At 36.8% G+C, this 18,487-nt stretch overlaps 3 protein-coding genes across 7 annotated transcripts; 2 read left to right on the top strand and 1 right to left on the bottom strand.

Moving 5' to 3' along the window:
* Positions 1-19: 19 nt before the first annotated feature.
* Adss (adenylosuccinate synthetase) lies at positions 20-3,756 on the bottom strand. Its single transcript, XM_070655750.1, has 6 exons — positions 3,361-3,756; positions 1,986-2,088; positions 1,324-1,687; positions 841-1,233; positions 514-770; positions 20-425 (listed from the first exon to the last, which is right to left on the bottom strand). Exons 1-6 carry the CDS (start codon positions 3,556-3,558, stop codon positions 376-378), a joined length of 1,365 nt encoding a protein of 454 aa, XP_070511851.1. The 5' UTR covers positions 3,559-3,756; the 3' UTR covers positions 20-375.
* A 186-nt stretch (positions 3,757-3,942) lies between these two features.
* On the top strand, positions 3,943-7,280 carry LOC139102092 (homeobox protein MSX-1). 4 transcript variants are annotated; one of them, XM_070655753.1, is made up of 4 exons: positions 3,943-4,294; positions 4,581-5,109; positions 5,228-6,560; positions 6,938-7,280. In XM_070655753.1, the coding sequence occupies exons 3-4, from the start codon at positions 5,886-5,888 to the stop codon at positions 7,010-7,012; spliced, it is 750 nt and encodes a 249-aa protein (XP_070511854.1). In that variant the 5' UTR covers positions 3,943-4,294; positions 4,581-5,109; positions 5,228-5,885; the 3' UTR covers positions 7,013-7,280. The 4 variants fall into 4 exon arrangements, with proteins under 4 accessions (XP_070511854.1, XP_070511857.1, XP_070511856.1 ...); XM_070655756.1 differs by having other exon boundaries at positions 3,943-5,109; positions 5,228-5,501; positions 5,617-6,560; XM_070655755.1 differs by having other exon boundaries at positions 3,943-5,109; positions 5,309-6,560.
* Positions 7,281-7,669: 389 nt separating this feature from the next.
* Positions 7,670-16,657, top strand: Ap-1sigma (AP-1 complex subunit sigma-2). Of its 2 annotated transcripts, none has more exons than XM_070655760.1 (5): positions 7,670-7,923; positions 8,000-8,178; positions 8,340-8,448; positions 8,554-8,691; positions 14,083-16,657. In XM_070655760.1, exons 1-5 carry the CDS (start codon positions 7,921-7,923, stop codon positions 14,125-14,127), a joined length of 474 nt encoding a protein of 157 aa, XP_070511861.1. In that variant the 5' UTR covers positions 7,670-7,920; the 3' UTR covers positions 14,128-16,657. The 2 variants fall into 2 exon arrangements, with proteins under 2 accessions (XP_070511861.1, XP_070511859.1); XM_070655758.1 differs by lacking the exon at positions 14,083-16,657 and adding an exon at positions 12,370-13,447 and having other exon boundaries at positions 7,676-7,923.
* The last annotated feature ends 1,830 nt before the right edge of the window (positions 16,658-18,487 follow it).

Genomic DNA, 18,487 nt, shown 5'->3' with positions numbered 1-18,487 from the left:
GATTTAAAAGATAACAAAATTGAGAAACAAAAACACTTTAATATCTTTGATAAAACAGAATATCCATTTAAAATAAATGGACAGTATAACAAAGATCTTTTTCTTTTTTTTTTTCTTTTTTGGCTTTTTAATAATAACCTTCGGCTCATTTTGTTGTTAGACACCAACTACAAAATGACTAACCATTCATATTATTGTTACAATTACACATTGCTCAGATTCCAGATTATAATACTACGTCCGCTGAAAATTTATTGTTATCATATACCGCATGTGCGCTTTTCAGCTTTGCATTGCAAACATTACAGATACAATTAAAATTAATAATACATTTAATGCCGTGCGTTTAAGTAACGTTATGCGGATCGTTTGTCGTCAGAGGGTGATTACGCTTTCCCGTCCTGCTCCTACACCAATCCATTTGACTGTAATCAAATAAAATACTTTATATCGAATTCTTTCATGAATTCGAATGCATGTTGCGACGAATAAAAAGAAATTTTTTTTATGTACCTGGCACATCTAAGTACTCTTCTATCAATTGAATGTACTTGTGTGCATTAGGCGGCAATTTTTCTAAGGAACGTATACCCTCTGTACTGGTTTGCCAGCCCTCGACAGTTTTATATACCGTTTCGATCTTTGTCAATTCCCAAATACTGCCCGGAAAGTAATCTATGTCTTTTCCATTTAATCGATACCCCACGCATACTTTTATTTCCGGCAATGTATCCAAGATGTCAAGCTTTGTTAAGCATATAGAGGTGTATCTGAAATAAAAGAGAACAATGTATATACATGTAACATACGTCAGAAGTAACAACGAGTAATTTTACATACCCATTAACAAGGGTAGTAAATTTCAGCAACGGCAAATCGAGCCATCCACACCGTCTCTTTCGCTTCGTGGTTACGCCGATTTCGTGGCCTCTCTTTTGCAACAGCTCTCCGGTGGAATCCAAAAGTTCCGTGGGGAAGGGCCCATCGCCGACTCTGGTGGTGTAAGCTTTTATGACGCCGATTATTTCACCGATTGTGTTGGGAGGTAAACCGAGGCCTGTTAATACTCCGCCTATACTGCAATTTGAGCTCGTCACATAAGGATAAGTTCCAAAATCGATATCTAACATTGCTGCATTGGCGCCTTCCACCAAAACTTTCTTGCCGTCCTTTAAAGCCTGATGCAAATATTGTACGGTATCTCTGACGTACGGCCTTATACGTTCGGAATAACTATAATAAAAAGAAATTCAGCCACGTGATATTAACAACGTAAACGATTGAAGGATACGATTAAATGGGCAAAAAAATTATTATACTTACACTTTGTAACGCTCTAATTCGACCTTAACGTCAACGTGCAGAGCAGGAAACATTTTTTGATACGATGTAACTAAAGTGTTAAACTTTTGTGAAAATTTGTCGAAATCTCCGAGAAGATCTCCAATTCTAAGGCCATTTCTAGCAGCCTTGCTCGAATACGTCGGTCCTATACCCTTTTTTGTAGTTCCCAATGATTGGGTGCCTTTTTCCTGTTCTTGCAATCCATCAACTTGCTGATGAAAATCAAACACTATGTGTGCTCGATCTGATATTATAAGTCTGTCCTCCCAGTTCTTAAGACCTTTAGCTACATTCTTCTCCAATTCCTCGAACAAGCCAGGTAAATGAATCACCACTCCATTGCCTGCAAGCAAATAAAAGTTCCGATAAATAGTATCGCACTACACATTCTCGGTATTTAATTAAGTCATTCAAGAAATATAATACATATCTATGTCAATAGGCATAAAGTAACCTACTTGTACAAGTGGAATAATTATCTGCTATATATATCCATAATCATAGCATCTTATTTATCTTAATGAAACCATTTTACTTTACAAGCCATCTTACTTTAGTCATTAAAATCATCGCAGAAATATTAATTTTCTCACAAGCAAGATATCTAAAATTCAACTAATTTTACTGATTGAAGTCATTACCTAATATGGATTTGCATCGGGGATTGATTATTCCACTAGGCAGAAGGTGAAAGTCGAATTCAGCACCTTCTACAACTACAGTATGCCCCGCATTATTTCCTCCCTGTGAAATTATATTAATAATTGAAGAAACAAAGGCCACTGGCCATTATTTATGATAGAAAATATGGATAAAAAAAAGGGGGAGCAAACAAAAACTTTCCTACCAATATAAACGGCATAAAAAATTCAAATACGTCACACTAATTACACCATACATTACAAGTGTTTAATAAGATAAAAATAATAAAAAATTAAAAAAAAAATTAAAAAAAAACAAATAAGATAAAAAAAACGAGAGTCGAGTAAAATTTAATATTTCAACATATTATGTGGACACATAACATTCCTTATTAAATTCTACGAAACAATACAAGAATTCTAATCAAGCATGATATTTTTTTTTTCTCAGTACAGGTATCTGACAATACTATCTTTATTGTGGAAATATAGATACTGATACTGATGTATCCGTATCACAATGTACTGTTATATATGGCTGCGGTACATTTGATCCTACAAGTCTTTCAAAACATTCTTCTCCTCTTACTTTTGTTTACCTTAGCGAAAAGAAAGTGAAAAACGAATGCTTTGAAACGATTGTAGGATCAAACGGGCGCAACGGTAGTTTTAATTTCCGCACATTAACATAAGTATCGATTAATTATATACATAAAATCGATTTGTCGCCGACTGCATGAACTGTCCTTGAAAGAGATAAGAAAAAGAGCCTTAATGTTCCCATGTCACGTGAAAGATTAGCGTTATATATAACGCGTCGGGCTTTTTTTCTTTTTTTTTTTCTTCTCATCAAATGATAAAGATACAGATAATCGACGGTTAATCGGGTCTCCTTAATTAGAAAAAAAGAGAAACATTTCGTTTACGGTCGTTAATTATGTAATACCAGAGAACGTTAGGTTATACATTCGCGATACTCGCGCATGGGTCAGGTGACACGCGCCGACGGTCGCGGCTAAAAATAAAGCCGCGAGAGGAACAGGACGAGAAGCTTTCCGCGTTCTTCGTACCGCCGATGACGAATATGTCAAACTTTTGCTGCGTTCAGATAAACGTTTTATATCGCTTCTCGGAAATCGCGCCTCCGAAAGCTAACCTCTCGGTCCTCTTCCTCGAAGTAGCCGCGGCGTCGTCACGTGGCGCGATCAATCGTCACGAAGGGGCTCGGGCACCGTTGTTCCTTATCTCTGCAAAGGGTTGTCATCTTCGCCGTCCCTTTCGCGGAACACGAGCTGACGCCGACGGAGAGCATTCGCGAGGTCGGAGGCGGAAATAAAATGGGAGTCGATAGAAAATGCAAACGTGAAGCAGTTACCTGGCACCTGCAAACGACGTCAGCGTCCACGGCCAGCAGGTCGACAACTTTTCCCTTGCCCTCGTCGCCCCATTGCGCGCCGAGGACCACCGTGACCTTCGATATAGAGTCGCCGCCGCTGCCGGTCGCCACCGACGTCCGCTGCTTCTTCCTCGGCGAAGCCGGGGCCCCGTTGCCGTTCGTCTGCGGCTGCTGCATACTTGGACACGTGCAAGACACTCGGTGGAGTCGCGTGTCCGACGCTAGCTTTCCCCGGAGGACCGTGAATACGCACGACGGAGCCCAACGGAATCCCGTTCTCTCTCTCTCTCTCACTCGCGCCGAAACAGCTGACGCGGGGCGGAAGTCAGTCGCGATGATGGTGCGCGAAAAATCGCCGCCGCCGCTGCTTTTTGATCGCGCATTCCCCTCCACTGGCGCCGCTTTCTCGCCCTTCTCTCCCGCCGCTCGCCCGCTGAAACCCTGCGGAACTCTAACCTATATCACCAACCTTAGGGACGATTTCCACCGCTCGGCGCCAGGGACATCGATCGCGGCCTTGGCTAACGGCAACCGGTGCCGTTCGTGATTTGAGAAATTAAGAATTTACTTTCTCGTAAAAATCTGGGTGGAAAAAGGCCAAGAGTTTCGTCGCAAGAAATCGCAGATACGCCGATATAAAACGGCGAGTTAACCTTGGCGGGCTCCACCGACTTTCGTACGAGGCGCATGACACCCCGCGCACATTGGCTCACGTGACTTCATGTGACTTCGTCTGGGAAACTCCATCCGTTTCTCTCCCGCGCCCGTCGGCCTTCCGCATCACGCAGGACGGAGAGGAAACCCGCCGAGCGGATTTATTTCCGCGCACGATGACGCAATTGCGGAATAATAGCTGCGTACTGATCGCTGACGAAACGAGAAGTCCGCTTGCGTGACGGCAATAATTTGAAGGGTAATATCTGGCGTGCAGGCCGCTTAATATGTAAATTTAGCATCTCTCCGCCTTTGTCTTTCGTCCGTAAAGCCATAAGCGAGACGATTACGTTTGCTCGTTATTTGCGCATTAATTGCGCGTGGCAATATATATAGCCGACTTGAAAAACCCGAAAGTTATACCGAGTTATTATATTACAACGCGATTGATTTACGTTTAGGCATAGGCGATTGATAGAACGGGTTGAAGTACTCGAACTCGTTAATTGGTTGATTTAATTAATTAATTTAATTTTTATTTTTAGGTATTTAATGCCAAACGGACAGAAATATCCTCCGTTATTATTTATTTGTTCGAGGAAATGATGGAGATCGCGCCCGGCCCTTCCTTTCTCCCGAGAAAATAGCTCTCTGATCTTCTACATATAGTCACTCGGCAACAAATATAATTAGCCGGCAGATAACAAATTCAGTCGAACTTCGATTAAGTTCGCCTGGGCTTTATTAAACTTCCGTTTTGTATGCGATATCTGCTGACGTAATTTAACGACAGATTGGCGATAGAAAACGTGTCTGGTTGTTTCGTAACATTTAATGGAAATGTTGCGACACACTTTTCTATTCCTCTAATCCGTCGTTTTTCATTAGATACTGTTGTTATTGGCGTTATGCCGACAATTTGCAGACAGACACGTTTTCGTAAAATCTGTTTTTCACGTACTTGGCCAACTGGAATTAATTCAGTACGCAACGCGTCAGCGATATGCCGAATAAGATGTTAACGAAGCCTTATCTGCGAACGTACAAACATTCTTAGGGATGCTTTGATTACAGGTAACTTGAAAGTTTCTACGGAAGCCGAATTTTATTCATCTATTTTCCCTACTTAATATTAGTACAAATCCCTATCTAAATAAAAAATCTAATGTCAGATATTTTTCTTGTGGCATAGGAATTATTAAAAAGATGCAATAGAATTTGCTAAAGGAGTATAACGGTGGAATATTGCTAACAGAACCGTCGTTTTCAACAGATTTGGCTCCGCCTGGTAAGATTCCCAGGACGAGCATGTAGAAGCGCAAAAGGAATGGACAACAGGTTTCGAAATTGCAAATTTTCAAGCAAGTAGTAGAACAAAGCAACGGTTTCCCGATCCACTCGAGTATCGCCTGACGTAACTGTCCAGATAGGAAGAGAAGAAGAGAGAAAGATTGCGCACAAATCGGGTAAAGTAACATTATACCGGGGAACCACGTTCCCCGCATGCTGTTCAATATTTACATCAACAAGATGGATATATTACCGGATTAAGATGACCCCTGTGGCTTTTTAATTATACAGGCCTCAGTGCGCCGGGACATCTGCCCTATAGAAATCAGGGCTCTCGATCCCCTGATCCGTTCCCCGTCCTGTGGACGATCTGTTTCCCTGCGCTACAGAGTATCAATTACATTGTTATTACCCGGGGAGTAGCCGGAAGATGCGGTCAGATCATAGATAATGCACTGGTATAAGAGCATGCTGCAACAATGGGACAGGTACACAGAAGCGTTTACCGAAGCATGGCCCCCGTCGAGCGAGTAGCGCGATAGCTATCGCGCGGTGCAACTATGCGTCTAATTTGGATCTGCCCGCAAAGAGGATGCGTCTCGCAAAAAAAAAGAAAGAAAGAAAGAATGGAGGGGTACGTGCCCCACGGGACCCGGGCGTGTGCTCCTGGCCACCGTGAGCGTACACCCCGAATACGTATATACGTATATATAGCGAAGGGTTTGTTCTTCGCAGAATTTAGTGAGACTCTTGGAATGATGAGCGATGCACGAGGCTCGCGAACGGGGAACACGGACTTCAGCATAGCCCGTATACTCGCGAACGACTCGCCGTCGAACATCGAAGTCGCGTGGAAACTGAGCGAGGAGTCACCGGAACGTGATTTACCGCAACGGGAAACGGAAGCTACAAAACGGACACCTGAACCCCGTCGCGTAGATGAAATGCGGTTCGACGCCCCCGTTATCACGGAGCGAAGCGGAGACCACGACAGCGGAAACGTAACACGACCGACTGATCTTATGTGGCTTCAATATACCCGGTACAGACCACCGAGGCTGCCCAGAAGATCGTTTCCCGAGAGACGAGTCAAGCGACGAGCGGGCGATCATCCCCGTATTCCATTCTCTTCGTCTCAGCTGCAAGTGTTGGAGGATAGGTATCAAAAAAGCGCGTATCTGTCCAGGAATGACGTCGTCGAGATGTCCGCGACGCTACGACTGCCACAGAGTAAAGTATGTCGGTTGTAAGAGTCGTTCCTTTTGATTGTCTCAGAGATCATAGTTCACGACTTTTTTTTCATACTACTTCATGTATACAAGTCATCTTTATCAATGCAGAATGAGATCAATTTTTATCTCGACTTAATTTACTTTTTATTATCTCCTTCGTATTCTGAAAATTAGATTAAATTAGTTAAGTGCTTAAAACAATGCGTGTTCTTTGATTATTATTGCTCTTATTCACATTTGCAGACGTACGCATCTTTATTTTATCGCTAGTGAAAGAGTTTTATAATCGCGATCAATGTAAATCGCGATCAATGTAAATTGCAATCAATGTAAATCGCGATCGATTACTGAAGTTTGAATTTTATTTTATGTTTGTATAGATCAAGATCTGGTTTCAAAATCGTCGAGCGAGGCAGAGACGTGAATCGTTGAACTCTATTATAACAGCGCGATGACTCTAGCTACAACGATGAAAATTGGCGATGGTCCTTTTGGAGGAAAGTTTTATAATTGTTGAAGTAATGGACAATATTCCAGGTTTGAATTACGATAATAATCTGAGTAACTTCAACTTCCGACTTCGCGGTTATTTATTATTTTTAAGCGTTCTTCGGTATTTTTAACGAATTAATATTGCAACAATTAAAATGCGCAATTATTAAAAAATCATACAGCGAGATTTCACACAATATTAAAAAAAAAAAAAGAAACTCCAGTTATAAATCATCAAACTCACAACAGTTTCATAATCTCGCTTGCGGCGATAAGAAATTTCCACATTGCAAAGGAATTTTTCGGAATAAGACATTAAAAAAAATAGAAAAAAAAATCATGTAATTATAAAAAGTGTAAAATGTATTGCTTTTTATATAATTAATAATTAATAATTATTAATTGAATTAATTATTAATATATTTATTTTTTAATATAAGTAATAGAAACGAGATAATAATTATGTTGTACGAATAAACGATTCTTAAACAAATGCAGATAATGTAATCTGAATTAAGCTTAATTTCTTTTTTTTTTTTTTTAAGTTACAATTAATTCTGTATGTTTAAATTTACTAAATAATTCGGATGTTTAATGTAAGATGTCACAAGCAGCTGACACTTGTAGGGATCTAGTTTTCCAACATACCTTGACCACTCCTGGCAGTGATTGCCGCCGATACCGCCATACCGCCACTCTCTTATTTTGGTGCGTGTCGATCTACGCCATTTCCGATTCGGCTCGGTGGTTTGTATATACGTGTGCAGTTTGTTCTGGTCAGTGATAGTTTTATAGGTCGTCTTCTAATAACGTGTAGTGCCAATTGTGAGATAATTAGTTGCGCGAGACGATAGGAAAATCAGCAACAATTATGGTAAGCACTCGCGCTGTACTTCGAAGGCGAAGAATCTAATGAGAGCGTCGTTGAATATCACTCCTTTTTTTCGCAGATGCAATTTATGTTACTGTTCAGCCGTCAAGGAAAGCTCCGCCTGCAAAAGTGGTACGTTGCGCATCCCGACAAACTTAAAAAGAAAATCACGCGCGAGCTGATTACTACGATATTGGCACGAAAGCCGAAAATGTCGAGCTTCTTGGAATGGAAGGACGTTAAAGTTGTTTATAAAAGGTATACATTTCGGAGAGAACGTAAAAACGGAGCAAATTTTTTTATTTTACTCTTTATTTAATTTGTATTTCTTTCTTTCTTTTTTTTTCTAATTTTTCTTTTTTTTATTTCTATTTTTCGAAAGTAGACCGGCAATTATTATTTTTTTTTTTTTTTTACAGATATGCGAGTTTATATTTTTGCTGTGCAATTGAGCAGAACGACAATGAACTGCTGACGTTGGAGATTATACATCGTTATGTCGAATTATTGGATAAGTATTTTGGCAGTGTGAGTATTATACCGTTAAAATAATCCGAAGTATATTTTTGCCAAGCTTTATAATCTGTTATTTAATTGTATATTCACGATTTTATATTGGTGATACGTTATTAGGTATGCGAGTTGGATATAATTTTCAATTTCGAAAAGGCATACTTTATATTAGACGAGCTGCTGGTTGGCGGGGAGATTCAAGAAACTAGCAAAAAAAATGTATTGAAAGCCATTGCTGCCCAGGACCTGTTACAGGAGGTTAGTTACGGGGATGTACCCCTTGAATTGTAACATGTCTTAATTTATTAATAGCACACAGGTTGTACACACATTGTTGCCTTTTACAGTCAGCCTTTTTTGCCTGTAAAAGAAGTACTTTTTCTAGATCGTTTTACCTAGTTGTTTACACTTAATGCATAATTAAGGAGCCATCCACTAAAATTATACCGATAGGTAGAAAGTACAAATGTCATACCTGCAATTGCATAATACTTAATCGAATTTTGTCAGTATGTTAAAACGATCTATATGCCATTGCTCCTTCTTGCCAGTCATGCATCGTTTTCACTAAACGATTATGACGTAGGAGTCAACCATTTATCAAATCTATTTAAACCGGGTAATACAATTTTTTTTTTTTTTAATTAAAATTTTCTTAACTTAATATCTTTGCAGCTTTAATTTAATTTTTATTTGTAGAAACAATCGTGTTGAATGTACAATATTTAAATAACTTTTTTTTCTCTTTTTTTTTTTAATTTTAATTTGATTTTATCTATTTGAACAACATTTATTACCTGGTAACGATAGATTTGTGCAAACACAAACGAATACTTACAAGATACATGCATGAATGCATTGAAAGATACAAATAATTGCTTCTTTGTACGAAGCAGTTCGAATTTTCTAACTTTTAGTATTGCCTGTTTTCTTGCATAATAATCGTAATAATGTACATACTAAGGACAAATGAGCTTTCATTTTCGTTGACAATTCTGTGCTGTTGTAATATTTGCACGATGTGATCGAGCGGTATCTAGCTTTCGCATTGTTTATCTTTTACACGTACGAGAAATTTTATCGCCTATACAGTTCGTATAATCACAAATCTGCATTGTGTCTGCAAGTTGTTTCACACGTGCTGTCTTATTTAACATACAGAATACGACAAGACGAGATATATCATTTGATATTTTGTAATACCTTTTTTACATCAGTTATTACAAACATTACTGTGGATTGGGAGACGTTTTCCAAATTAATAACTCTCGCATCAACTCTCTGATCTCTTTTTCTTTATCAAATGTTCTATTATAAATATAGTCTCCAACTTTTCTATGTACTCTGTCCTACTTTTTTTTTTTTAGCATGAGCAACATTTGTATTGTAATGTCATGTACTGATAATACAAATTTGTAAGGTAACAAGCTTAGGTATTGAGTGTTGTTATAGGCAATTTTGCGTGCGTAAATGCTTAAATATGCTTCTCGTTTAATCTCTGAATGAGCTTGTATAATATTTTATTGTTAATTATTGACAATATTAAGTATCTGTTCAACAGCATCTATGTAGGGAATTTTATCTGGTAATGTTGTTGCATAATTCATATGACAAAAGAACTTTTTTTTTAAATTTGTATTGTTTTCCTATAAATATTTAAGAAACTTAGGCTTTTAGATTTTTTATTATTATACTTATCTCAGTAATTTAAAATAACGAATAGTACAAAAGCAATTAATAATGTTGAAAAACTTTATTGAACTCGAAGCTAGTTTACGTTCATTTATATGTGCAGAAAATTTACAGTTAATTTTATTCATTATTTAGAAAAGAGATAATATTAAATGCTTTTAACCTATGTGCTATGAAAGTATTTTATATATACATATATATATTCTTGTGCTCAGATGATGAGCTTAATGCCTTGTATAGAGATTTAAATTTAATCTTTTAAATTAACGATACAAATATAAAAATAAAAAAATTAAAATAAACGTAATTTAAATTCTATTCAAGATGTGCACGTTATGAAAATTTTTTTAGATCGCAATAATGAATGAGAAATATCTCTCGCTATTTATTCATTCTGTTATTTGAATAGTTTAATTAAATTATGTGTTAATAACGTATATTGCCTTTACATAGATGCCATTTAAGTGATTTAATAAGATTAATGTAGAGTATCATTAATTATTCTAGTCTATTACTAGCTTTCTTTTAATAAAAAATTGTTTTGTAAAGAAATAGACGTATGAGATAGATATAGAGCTATACGGAAACTTTTCTAATTAAAATAATATATATGTACATATATATATATATTATTTTTTTTATTTGATGAAATCAAAGAAAAAATTAATTTTTATACGAGTATACAGGGTAATTTAGTCTTGTTATTTTTAAAATGTTACATTTTGACACGGTTTTAGAAGGATTTTTCCTGTTTTCAACATTTGAGCTTAAATAAATTTTTGAAACAATATTTCAAAAATTTACCAAAATATTTCCTTGTATTTAAAAATGTTATATTCTTATCAATAATTAATATATAATAACGAGAAACATTATACCTTTAAAGTGTAAAACTAACTAATAATTGGTTTAAGCAAAAAAAAATATGATTCTATATTATTTTTACAACACACTTTACAAACGTGTGGATAGAATAATATAAATTTTTATAAGATACATATATCTATCCGTGAAAGAATAGACGTTCGATGAATAATACATAAGCTACACTCAGTATCAAATTTGCGTTGTGAGTTGTTTAGTTCACGTATATATTAACTTAAAGTAAATCATGTGCATGTAACGTTATCAGAACGATGAGGTACCCTCAAAACGAATGAAAAGATGTTACTAATAATTAAACTGTGGATTTGTTCAAGCAACATGCTCAGATTATGATTGTAGTCGTTGTGCCTGGCAGAGATGTTGAAGGTAGGGTTCAAATGAAAAGTAAATGTAGACGCGGAAAGATATTTGCTAGGTATAAGGACTTTTATCAGAAATCAAGCGGCTAAAATCGGGCGAGCTAATTCGCAAACTGCTATTAACTGCCATAAGAGTAAATGTTCGGATCCGTATGAAAGCATGGCACTAATGCAACGGTCTATGCACTTGTATCGTTTCAAAACGCGCTGTCTTGTTATTGCCATATTAATTTTCTCATAAACCCGGTGTTGAAAATCGCGATTAATCAATTGTCTCACAGATAACGATAGTGATGCACTAGAACTAAGATAAATGAGAAGTGTATTATTACGTATATGTTGCCGTTTATAAATAGAATGTTGATATGTGTACATGTATGCCTTCAAAATCTAATAAACATTTTACAACAATTGTATTTATTTTGTAACATTTGTCTCGTATGTTTTCTGAGTAACGTATTAATTAATTTTACAGAAATGACAAATTTCAAGAATCTTACATGCAATTTTATTAACATTTATAAAACTCTTACAGAGAGCTAAGCAAATACGGCACATTAATGCGTTAAAATTATATTTCAAAGTATTTGATCCTTGGGAAAAATGTTACAAGTCGAAGTTGTAAAATTTAATGTTATAATTGCATGAATTTCATTACGATAAATTAGCTAGTCATGTTTGATGAGAAAAATTAATTTTCTTTTTTTTCAAATAAAATTAATCAAAAATTAAACAACAAATTGTCATCTGTGAAATGTTATTTTTACTACATTTACAAGAATATTCTTGAAGTTTGAAGAAATGCAAAGTAACTTTAAGGCTGTTTAGAGATTATGTTATGGGATTGTATGTACATTCCATAAAGTATTGTATTATTTTAAATGTTAACAATTTACATATGTCACGCAGTTTAGTTTTATGTGTTTTAAATTCGTGATAGATAGGGAGAAGGTAGAAATTTAGCGAAGACTAGTTAGTTTTTCTTTGTTTGTTGTGGAAGGATGAAGCTGTGGAAGGTGCTCTGCGGGAGGTAGGGCTTATATAGGTACCCTATTGTTTGCATGAGCTTCATGGACAGAGTATCGACCCACACGATCAACCGAAAAAAAAACAAGAAAAGGCTTACCTGCTGCATGATGCCATTACGACTATTATAAATATAAAATAAGTTGTTAAGTCAACTTTACTAGTCATATACGAGACGTTTGAGGTGTCGTGTATTTTCTTCTAACCGAGACTTAGACGGAAGATAAGCAAATAAAAGTATTAGAAACATCAGGCTTAAATTTCGGAATCTGAATTCTAAAAGTTCTAGATGTACCATGTTAATTTAAAATTTATTATAACGCACTAATTATTTAAATTGAAGAGAATACAAATTTTTTTTTAATACATTAAATGTAAAATGTTTAGAAAAATACAGGAAAAATTAATGTGTTCTTTTTTTTTTTCTTTTTTGATTTGCAAACTATTGTTCTATTTTTTTTTTTTTAATAAATAGAATAAATGTAAGAACAATTCTTTTTATACATGGTTTATAATGACTATAGACAGAAAGCATACGACGTTTGGAATACTCTCTGTGTATGTTAATATATTTTTATATATCGAGATTAAAAAAAAAATGTTCTCGCGCACATGTGGAATAAATTGTTATGTTACTAACCAAAGGCTAAGCTACGATCTTCGAATTGGAATTATAACTTTTAATATTAACGAATTAAGTGATATACAAAGTTACCCTACGTACTCTAACTTTTTAACTATAGCAATAAAAATTATCCATAATTCGTAAGTTATTTTTATGAAGGTTTTATGTATGTAACGATAGAGCGTCAGTATTAAAACGACTACAGAACAAATTTTTCTTACGCGTATCTGCATCTATTTAAGAGTGAACAAAAGGAAAACTTACGTTAACTACATATACATTTGGAAAACTTCTTACGTCTTTTTACACTCTTTATACATTATATATGTACATACGCATATATTAAGTATATAAGTAACAATATAAAAGTGTCAATTTTTTTCATGTCATATACTAAATGTACTAGTAATAAATGTATTATGCGAAATTTTTATATTGTAATTGAAAATTACCGCGCACAATACCTGATCAACTAATCTGCTATCTAGCCGTTTAATTACGCTATTACGTTAAGTAACAATAATATGTATCTCAGGTGCTTCGTTAAATATTCGTTTAATAGAGATTCGCAAGGCAACGTAATTGTAATATGCTAGCTCAATATTATCACGTAGATGTAAGGTGCGGTGCGAGACGTACCGAGGTGAATATCGCAAATTTTCCCCCCACGATTTTATTCAGCGGAGGGAAATTTTACGCAGTTCGACATGTTGCATGTAAAAAAAAAAAAAAACGAGCAATTTTTTTATTAGCGCTTAAAATTCGAATCGAGGCAGTACATGAACGTTACGCTTTATACCCAAAACGAGTAAAAGTTTCACGGTTATATGAAAAGGGTTCAGTTCACCATTTGAAGCTGCATCAAGAAGGGAATTTTATTGTGAAGTAGGTATGTGTATGCTTATATATCTATTTTTTCGTTTTTGTTTTTTTCAAATCTATTCTTTGTTCATGTATTTATAAAGTGCAGCGTCAAAGTAATTGATCCCTGTTCATATTATTGTGTAAAAAAATTTCAAACGTGGCACTGATAAAGCTTGTGATTTTGTACGCCTGTTGCAGGAGGAGACCCCCCAAGGATTCTTTGAGGACCACGGATTGGGATAATATTCTTTAAAGTGATACGCGTTCCTAAACAATATTCTTCTTTGTAAGTCCACATTCCTATATGCAACTTATGTTTTCTTATTTCACGTTTCTATTAAGCAACTTCCATGTCTTTAATTTAAAAGGATTTTTTTTAATGGATTAATTACAAAGAAGATGATGTGCAGACATTTTTAGTTATTAATTTATTATTTCAACGTTAGTCGCATTTAATTTAAAGTAAGCTCGTGCAATTTGAAAAGTTCTCGAGTTTGCAATCTATCTGTTAAATGGTGCTTATTAAAAAAAAAAAAAACAGGCGGAATACTTAAATATTTTAAGCGAGAGAAATAATATGATGGGTTGTTAATTATACATCATATTTTGTGTCGGTGAATCTGTGGATCTTTGATTCTAAATATGGATATACAATAAAGAGTGTCTGCACATTTTTAATGTCAGCAAAAAAAGAAAAGAAAAAAAAAGAAAAAAATTATGATTTATGATAAAAGTACTCTCTAGTTGGAATATTAAGAAGTACGTTGAATGCGTGTGGAAGAAAGATTATGTGAATCAATAGGAAAGATGTATCTTTTGACTAAACTCAATAGCCAAGAGATTCGTCATTAGTTTTATTCAGTTCATGATATATGTGTTAACATACATTTTTATCAAATATAAACTATATTTGTTTCTGAATAAGTTATCAATTTTTTAAACTCAAATTAGAATTATGGAATTAATAGTTAGATTGGAGATCTCTTTAATTTTATTAATCAAAAGATTACATCTTTTCTATTGATTTTTTTTCCTCAAATAGATTGAGAATAGTTAAAGAAGTAATTAGTATTATTTTATTTTATTATATTTTTTTTTTTAGAATAATTATAACGGTATAATTATTTTAACTCTTAACTCTCAACTATTATTATATTAATATTTGTTCTCAACAAATTTAAGACTTGGAAAGATTTTTTCTTTCAGAATACTTTCAGTATTTTTTCAATTTTATTAGAATATATGAATATAAAGATTTCATAATTCATGTATATTAATCTATAATTTATGCAACTAAATTTTGTAATTAAAATAATATTTAAAAAATTTGTACGATAAAGTATTAGAATGATCGAGGTATATCTCACTTTTGTTAATCTGTACATTATTTTTTTAACTAAATAATCTCGCCTCAAAGTTAAGAGTTAAAAGACAGTAATTTATTCGTGCATTTTTATCTCACGATAATCTCATTTAAGAGACAAAAATTGAATAGCATTTTAAGTTCTGTTTCTTGGGAGTAGTATTAGCACTAAGAACGAATATTACGACCACACACACACACACACACATACACATATATAAATATATATACACCTAAGATACCCACACATATGCTTCTGCATCGTTGTTAAAAAAAATTACATTGTACTCTGTATTTTTATGATGCTTAAATCGTGCGCACGTAACGTAGCGAGATGCAAAAGTTATCGATTTCCGTGTCCAATGCAGTTGTTGAAATAAATCGAGATATTTTATTACACAAAATGTACACCGTTAAAATGTGCAATCGAAGTCTACCAGGCGCGCATTAAAAATCTCGATTTGTACTTCTCCGCATAAAAAAAAAATAGACAATAAGTTAAGTGTATTCTTAAACGTTCGCGCTTGTAACATTTAAACGTTACGATAAAAAAAAAAAAATATATATATATATATATATACACGCGTTGTACACATACTTAATACTAATAAGTGTGATTAAATTCGATTCGTATTTCGAAAAGATATTCAGCAAAAAAAAAAAAAAAAGCGTGCTCGCTCAAGTGTTCAACATGTAGCCTACGTCTCTTCGATAATTTCAGGAGGGCGTAAAATATATTTACATAATTATATACACGTACATATCCCTTTCGTTCGACTTTCACGTCCCGACAGCCCTTTTTCGTCACACGTAAATATCCTTCAGAAATTAATAAGGCTTTACGGTGACACCGTTCACGCGATATATTCGAGAGAATGAGATTCATGCGTTACATCGTTATCCATTTGCGGCTCGATTAAACGTTATATTTCGCGCATTGTCGTACCACCGCATTTAACGCCGTTCCGTTTCTCTTATTCCATTTACACCTCACGTCGGCGATACCACTTGTACGCGCTTTAAGCGAAGGACTTTTAACGGATATTTATTCAAGTGGACTAACGAGCCACCGTATTTTTATTCCCCGCGCTTCTGCAACGAAACGGATTATCGAGTGCGCACTTTGCGTTTGCGTTGAGCTTTCAAATTATAAGAAGCAGCATGACGTATGCGACATTACCTCGTCGGAAAAATCAAAAATAGTTGATAAGTTACCTATTTGTTGCTACCGTTCCGGTTACTGATGCGTCCGACGAAGAAACAGTCGGATCTTAGGATAAGACTATCGATGTTAAGGATAATAAAAAATATGTATTGCGTTAAGACCAAATGTTGCATTGATAAAAGACGATGATTTATGCCGTCCAAAAATAAAGCGCGATGAAAAATAAAAAGGAAAAAGAAAAGAAACGATTCTCTGCGTTACTGTTGCAACCGAATGATCTTGAAGCTATCCTAGTTAGGAAAGTAACAGCGCGAAAAATTGATAACTGATAAAAAGAATGGATAACATCCGCAATTATTTTTAAGTAAGTTTAAGTTAATTATTTTGTACGTGCGAATATTGAAGCTGGCAAATTAGATTGGAGAAATCAGGGGACCGCGAAGTGATGAATAACAGTGCGAGTGAAATCGCACCGGCGTGAATCTTATAATTAATTTACTAATTAAATTTAATGTACACTCTTCGGCGGTTGAATTGGCGAAAACATCTGTCGCGGAATCTTAAAGGACTCCGAGTTTATAATCCTTTCGCTGATGACGAAATCTTTATAGCGATTTAAAAAAAAAAAAAGAATAACTTATGATCAAAGTTGAAGTCGTGTACTTACCGATTTGAATTCTCGATTTATCGCGCGGCCGACGATTTCCTTGAACTTAGCGGCGAGACTGTCATCGAATTCAATGATGCATCTCCCAACGCATCATTTAGAAGCGTACGATTGTAACGGTGGTGTGCAATAACGACAGTTGATGTATTTAGCGTGCGTCTCTTTCCCGTATTGAAATTTAAACCTGCTTCATTCACATTTGATCGCACAAAAGAAAGAGAGAGAGAGAGAGAGAGAGAGACAGGTGGAGCGAGAGGAAGACACCGGGCGGGGAAGAAAGGGAAAGAGAGAGCGAGAGAGAAAGCACGGAGGGAGATATAACTTTATAACGTCCGTCAATGCAGGCATGTGCAGACGGTTTAATGAATACAACGGACGTGACAAGGATGTGAAAATGCGTGCCACCCCCTCGCGCTTCCGGTATTGAAAAATCCCGCGCGAGGCGTCCGCAACTCCCCCGATTCACGCGGCTCATTGTAGCCGCGCCGTCCGTGTGTGCGTTCGAGCATACTGCACGCGAGCTGCATATATTCCGGCCGTGTGTTTGCGCGCGCACGCGCGCTTACCCGTACAATGCGACGACGGGCGTCGCGACGATAATAGGCAACATTCATTATCGAGAGGCGACGATTAAATGGAACGCGCCACTGCTTTCTGTTCCGCCGCCTTTTGCCGTCCTTATTCACGCGCGCGCGAGATCGGATCGCGTTTAGAAGAGCGCGGGCGGAGAGGGAGGAGGGTGTGAGGAAAGAGGAGGCGCGCCGGGGAGGGCATCCGGTGTAAACGCGGCCGCAAATCGGCAACGGAGATGGATTTCGCTGCGGGGGCGCTTCGAGGGGGCGGCTGGGGACCGAGGGGAAGATTCCGCGCGAGCGAGCGAACCCGAGAGTCCGCGGAATGGCACACGAGGCGCGTCGCGCGTGGTAAGAGCAAGTCCGGCGGGAGTCGCGTCGGCGCGCCGCGGCAAACGACGTCGCGCTCGTCACGCGTCGGCCACAGTCACTGACGTCGACGCCATCGCCGTCGCCGTACCGCCCGTCGACGTCGGGTCCCGTTTGTCTCGCGACCGTCCAGCTACCGACGAGCGTCGCTGGCTCGCGCGCGCGCGCGCGCAGCGTTCAGAGCGATCCGGTGACCGCGATCGCGAAATTTATTTAACGAAGGATTCATTAACGACGTTCGTTTCATTAACGGCGTTCGTTCCTGCTGCACGTCGGTGGTCATTTTCCCGAAAGAGCGGGATGGCCGGGGACTAGCCGGCACGATCAGCGGGTGCCGGGAATCGGTAAGAGGGGTGCGCGCTCGCGGACGAGCTCGTGGGTGCCGAACGGTATCGGCGCCAGTGGCTTCGCTCGAGGACATTCGACTCCCGGTTGAAGATGATATTATTGAAACGCGTGTCACGAGC

The sequence above is a fragment of the Cardiocondyla obscurior genome, linkage group LG04, assembly GCF_019399895.1.
Source record: "Cardiocondyla obscurior isolate alpha-2009 linkage group LG04, Cobs3.1, whole genome shotgun sequence".
In the NCBI taxonomy this organism is placed as follows: Eukaryota; Metazoa; Arthropoda; class Insecta; order Hymenoptera; family Formicidae; genus Cardiocondyla; species Cardiocondyla obscurior.
The sequence above is the reverse complement of the archived record's forward strand: the minus strand, read 5'-3'. Positions and strand labels throughout refer to the sequence as shown.

Bases quoted from the DNA above. Each gene is read 5' to 3' on its own strand.
- Adss (XM_070655750.1), bottom strand. From the start codon at position 3,558: ATGCAGCAGCCGCAGACGAACGGCAACGGGGCCCCGGCTTCGCCGAGG. The intron at 2,089-3,360 runs GTAACTGCTTCA...ATAATTTCACAG, and splicing joins ACGTCGTTTGCAGGTGCCAG to GGAGGAAATAATGCGGGGCA. The intron at 426-513 runs GTACATAAAAAA...ATTTGATTACAG, and splicing joins AGAGTACTTAGATGTGCCAG to TCAAATGGATTGGTGTAGGA.
- LOC139102092 (XM_070655753.1), top strand. From the start codon at position 5,886: ATGCGTCTAATTTGGATCTGCCCGCAAAGAGGATGCGTCTCGCAAAAA. The intron at 6,561-6,937 runs GTATGTCGGTTG...ATGTTTGTATAG, and splicing joins TACGACTGCCACAGAGTAAA to ATCAAGATCTGGTTTCAAAA.
- Ap-1sigma (XM_070655760.1), top strand. The intron at 8,179-8,339 runs GTATACATTTCG...TTTTTTTTACAG, and splicing joins GTTAAAGTTGTTTATAAAAG to ATATGCGAGTTTATATTTTT. The intron at 8,692-14,082 runs GTTAGTTACGGG...CGCCTGTTGCAG, and splicing joins CCCAGGACCTGTTACAGGAG to GAGGAGACCCCCCAAGGATT.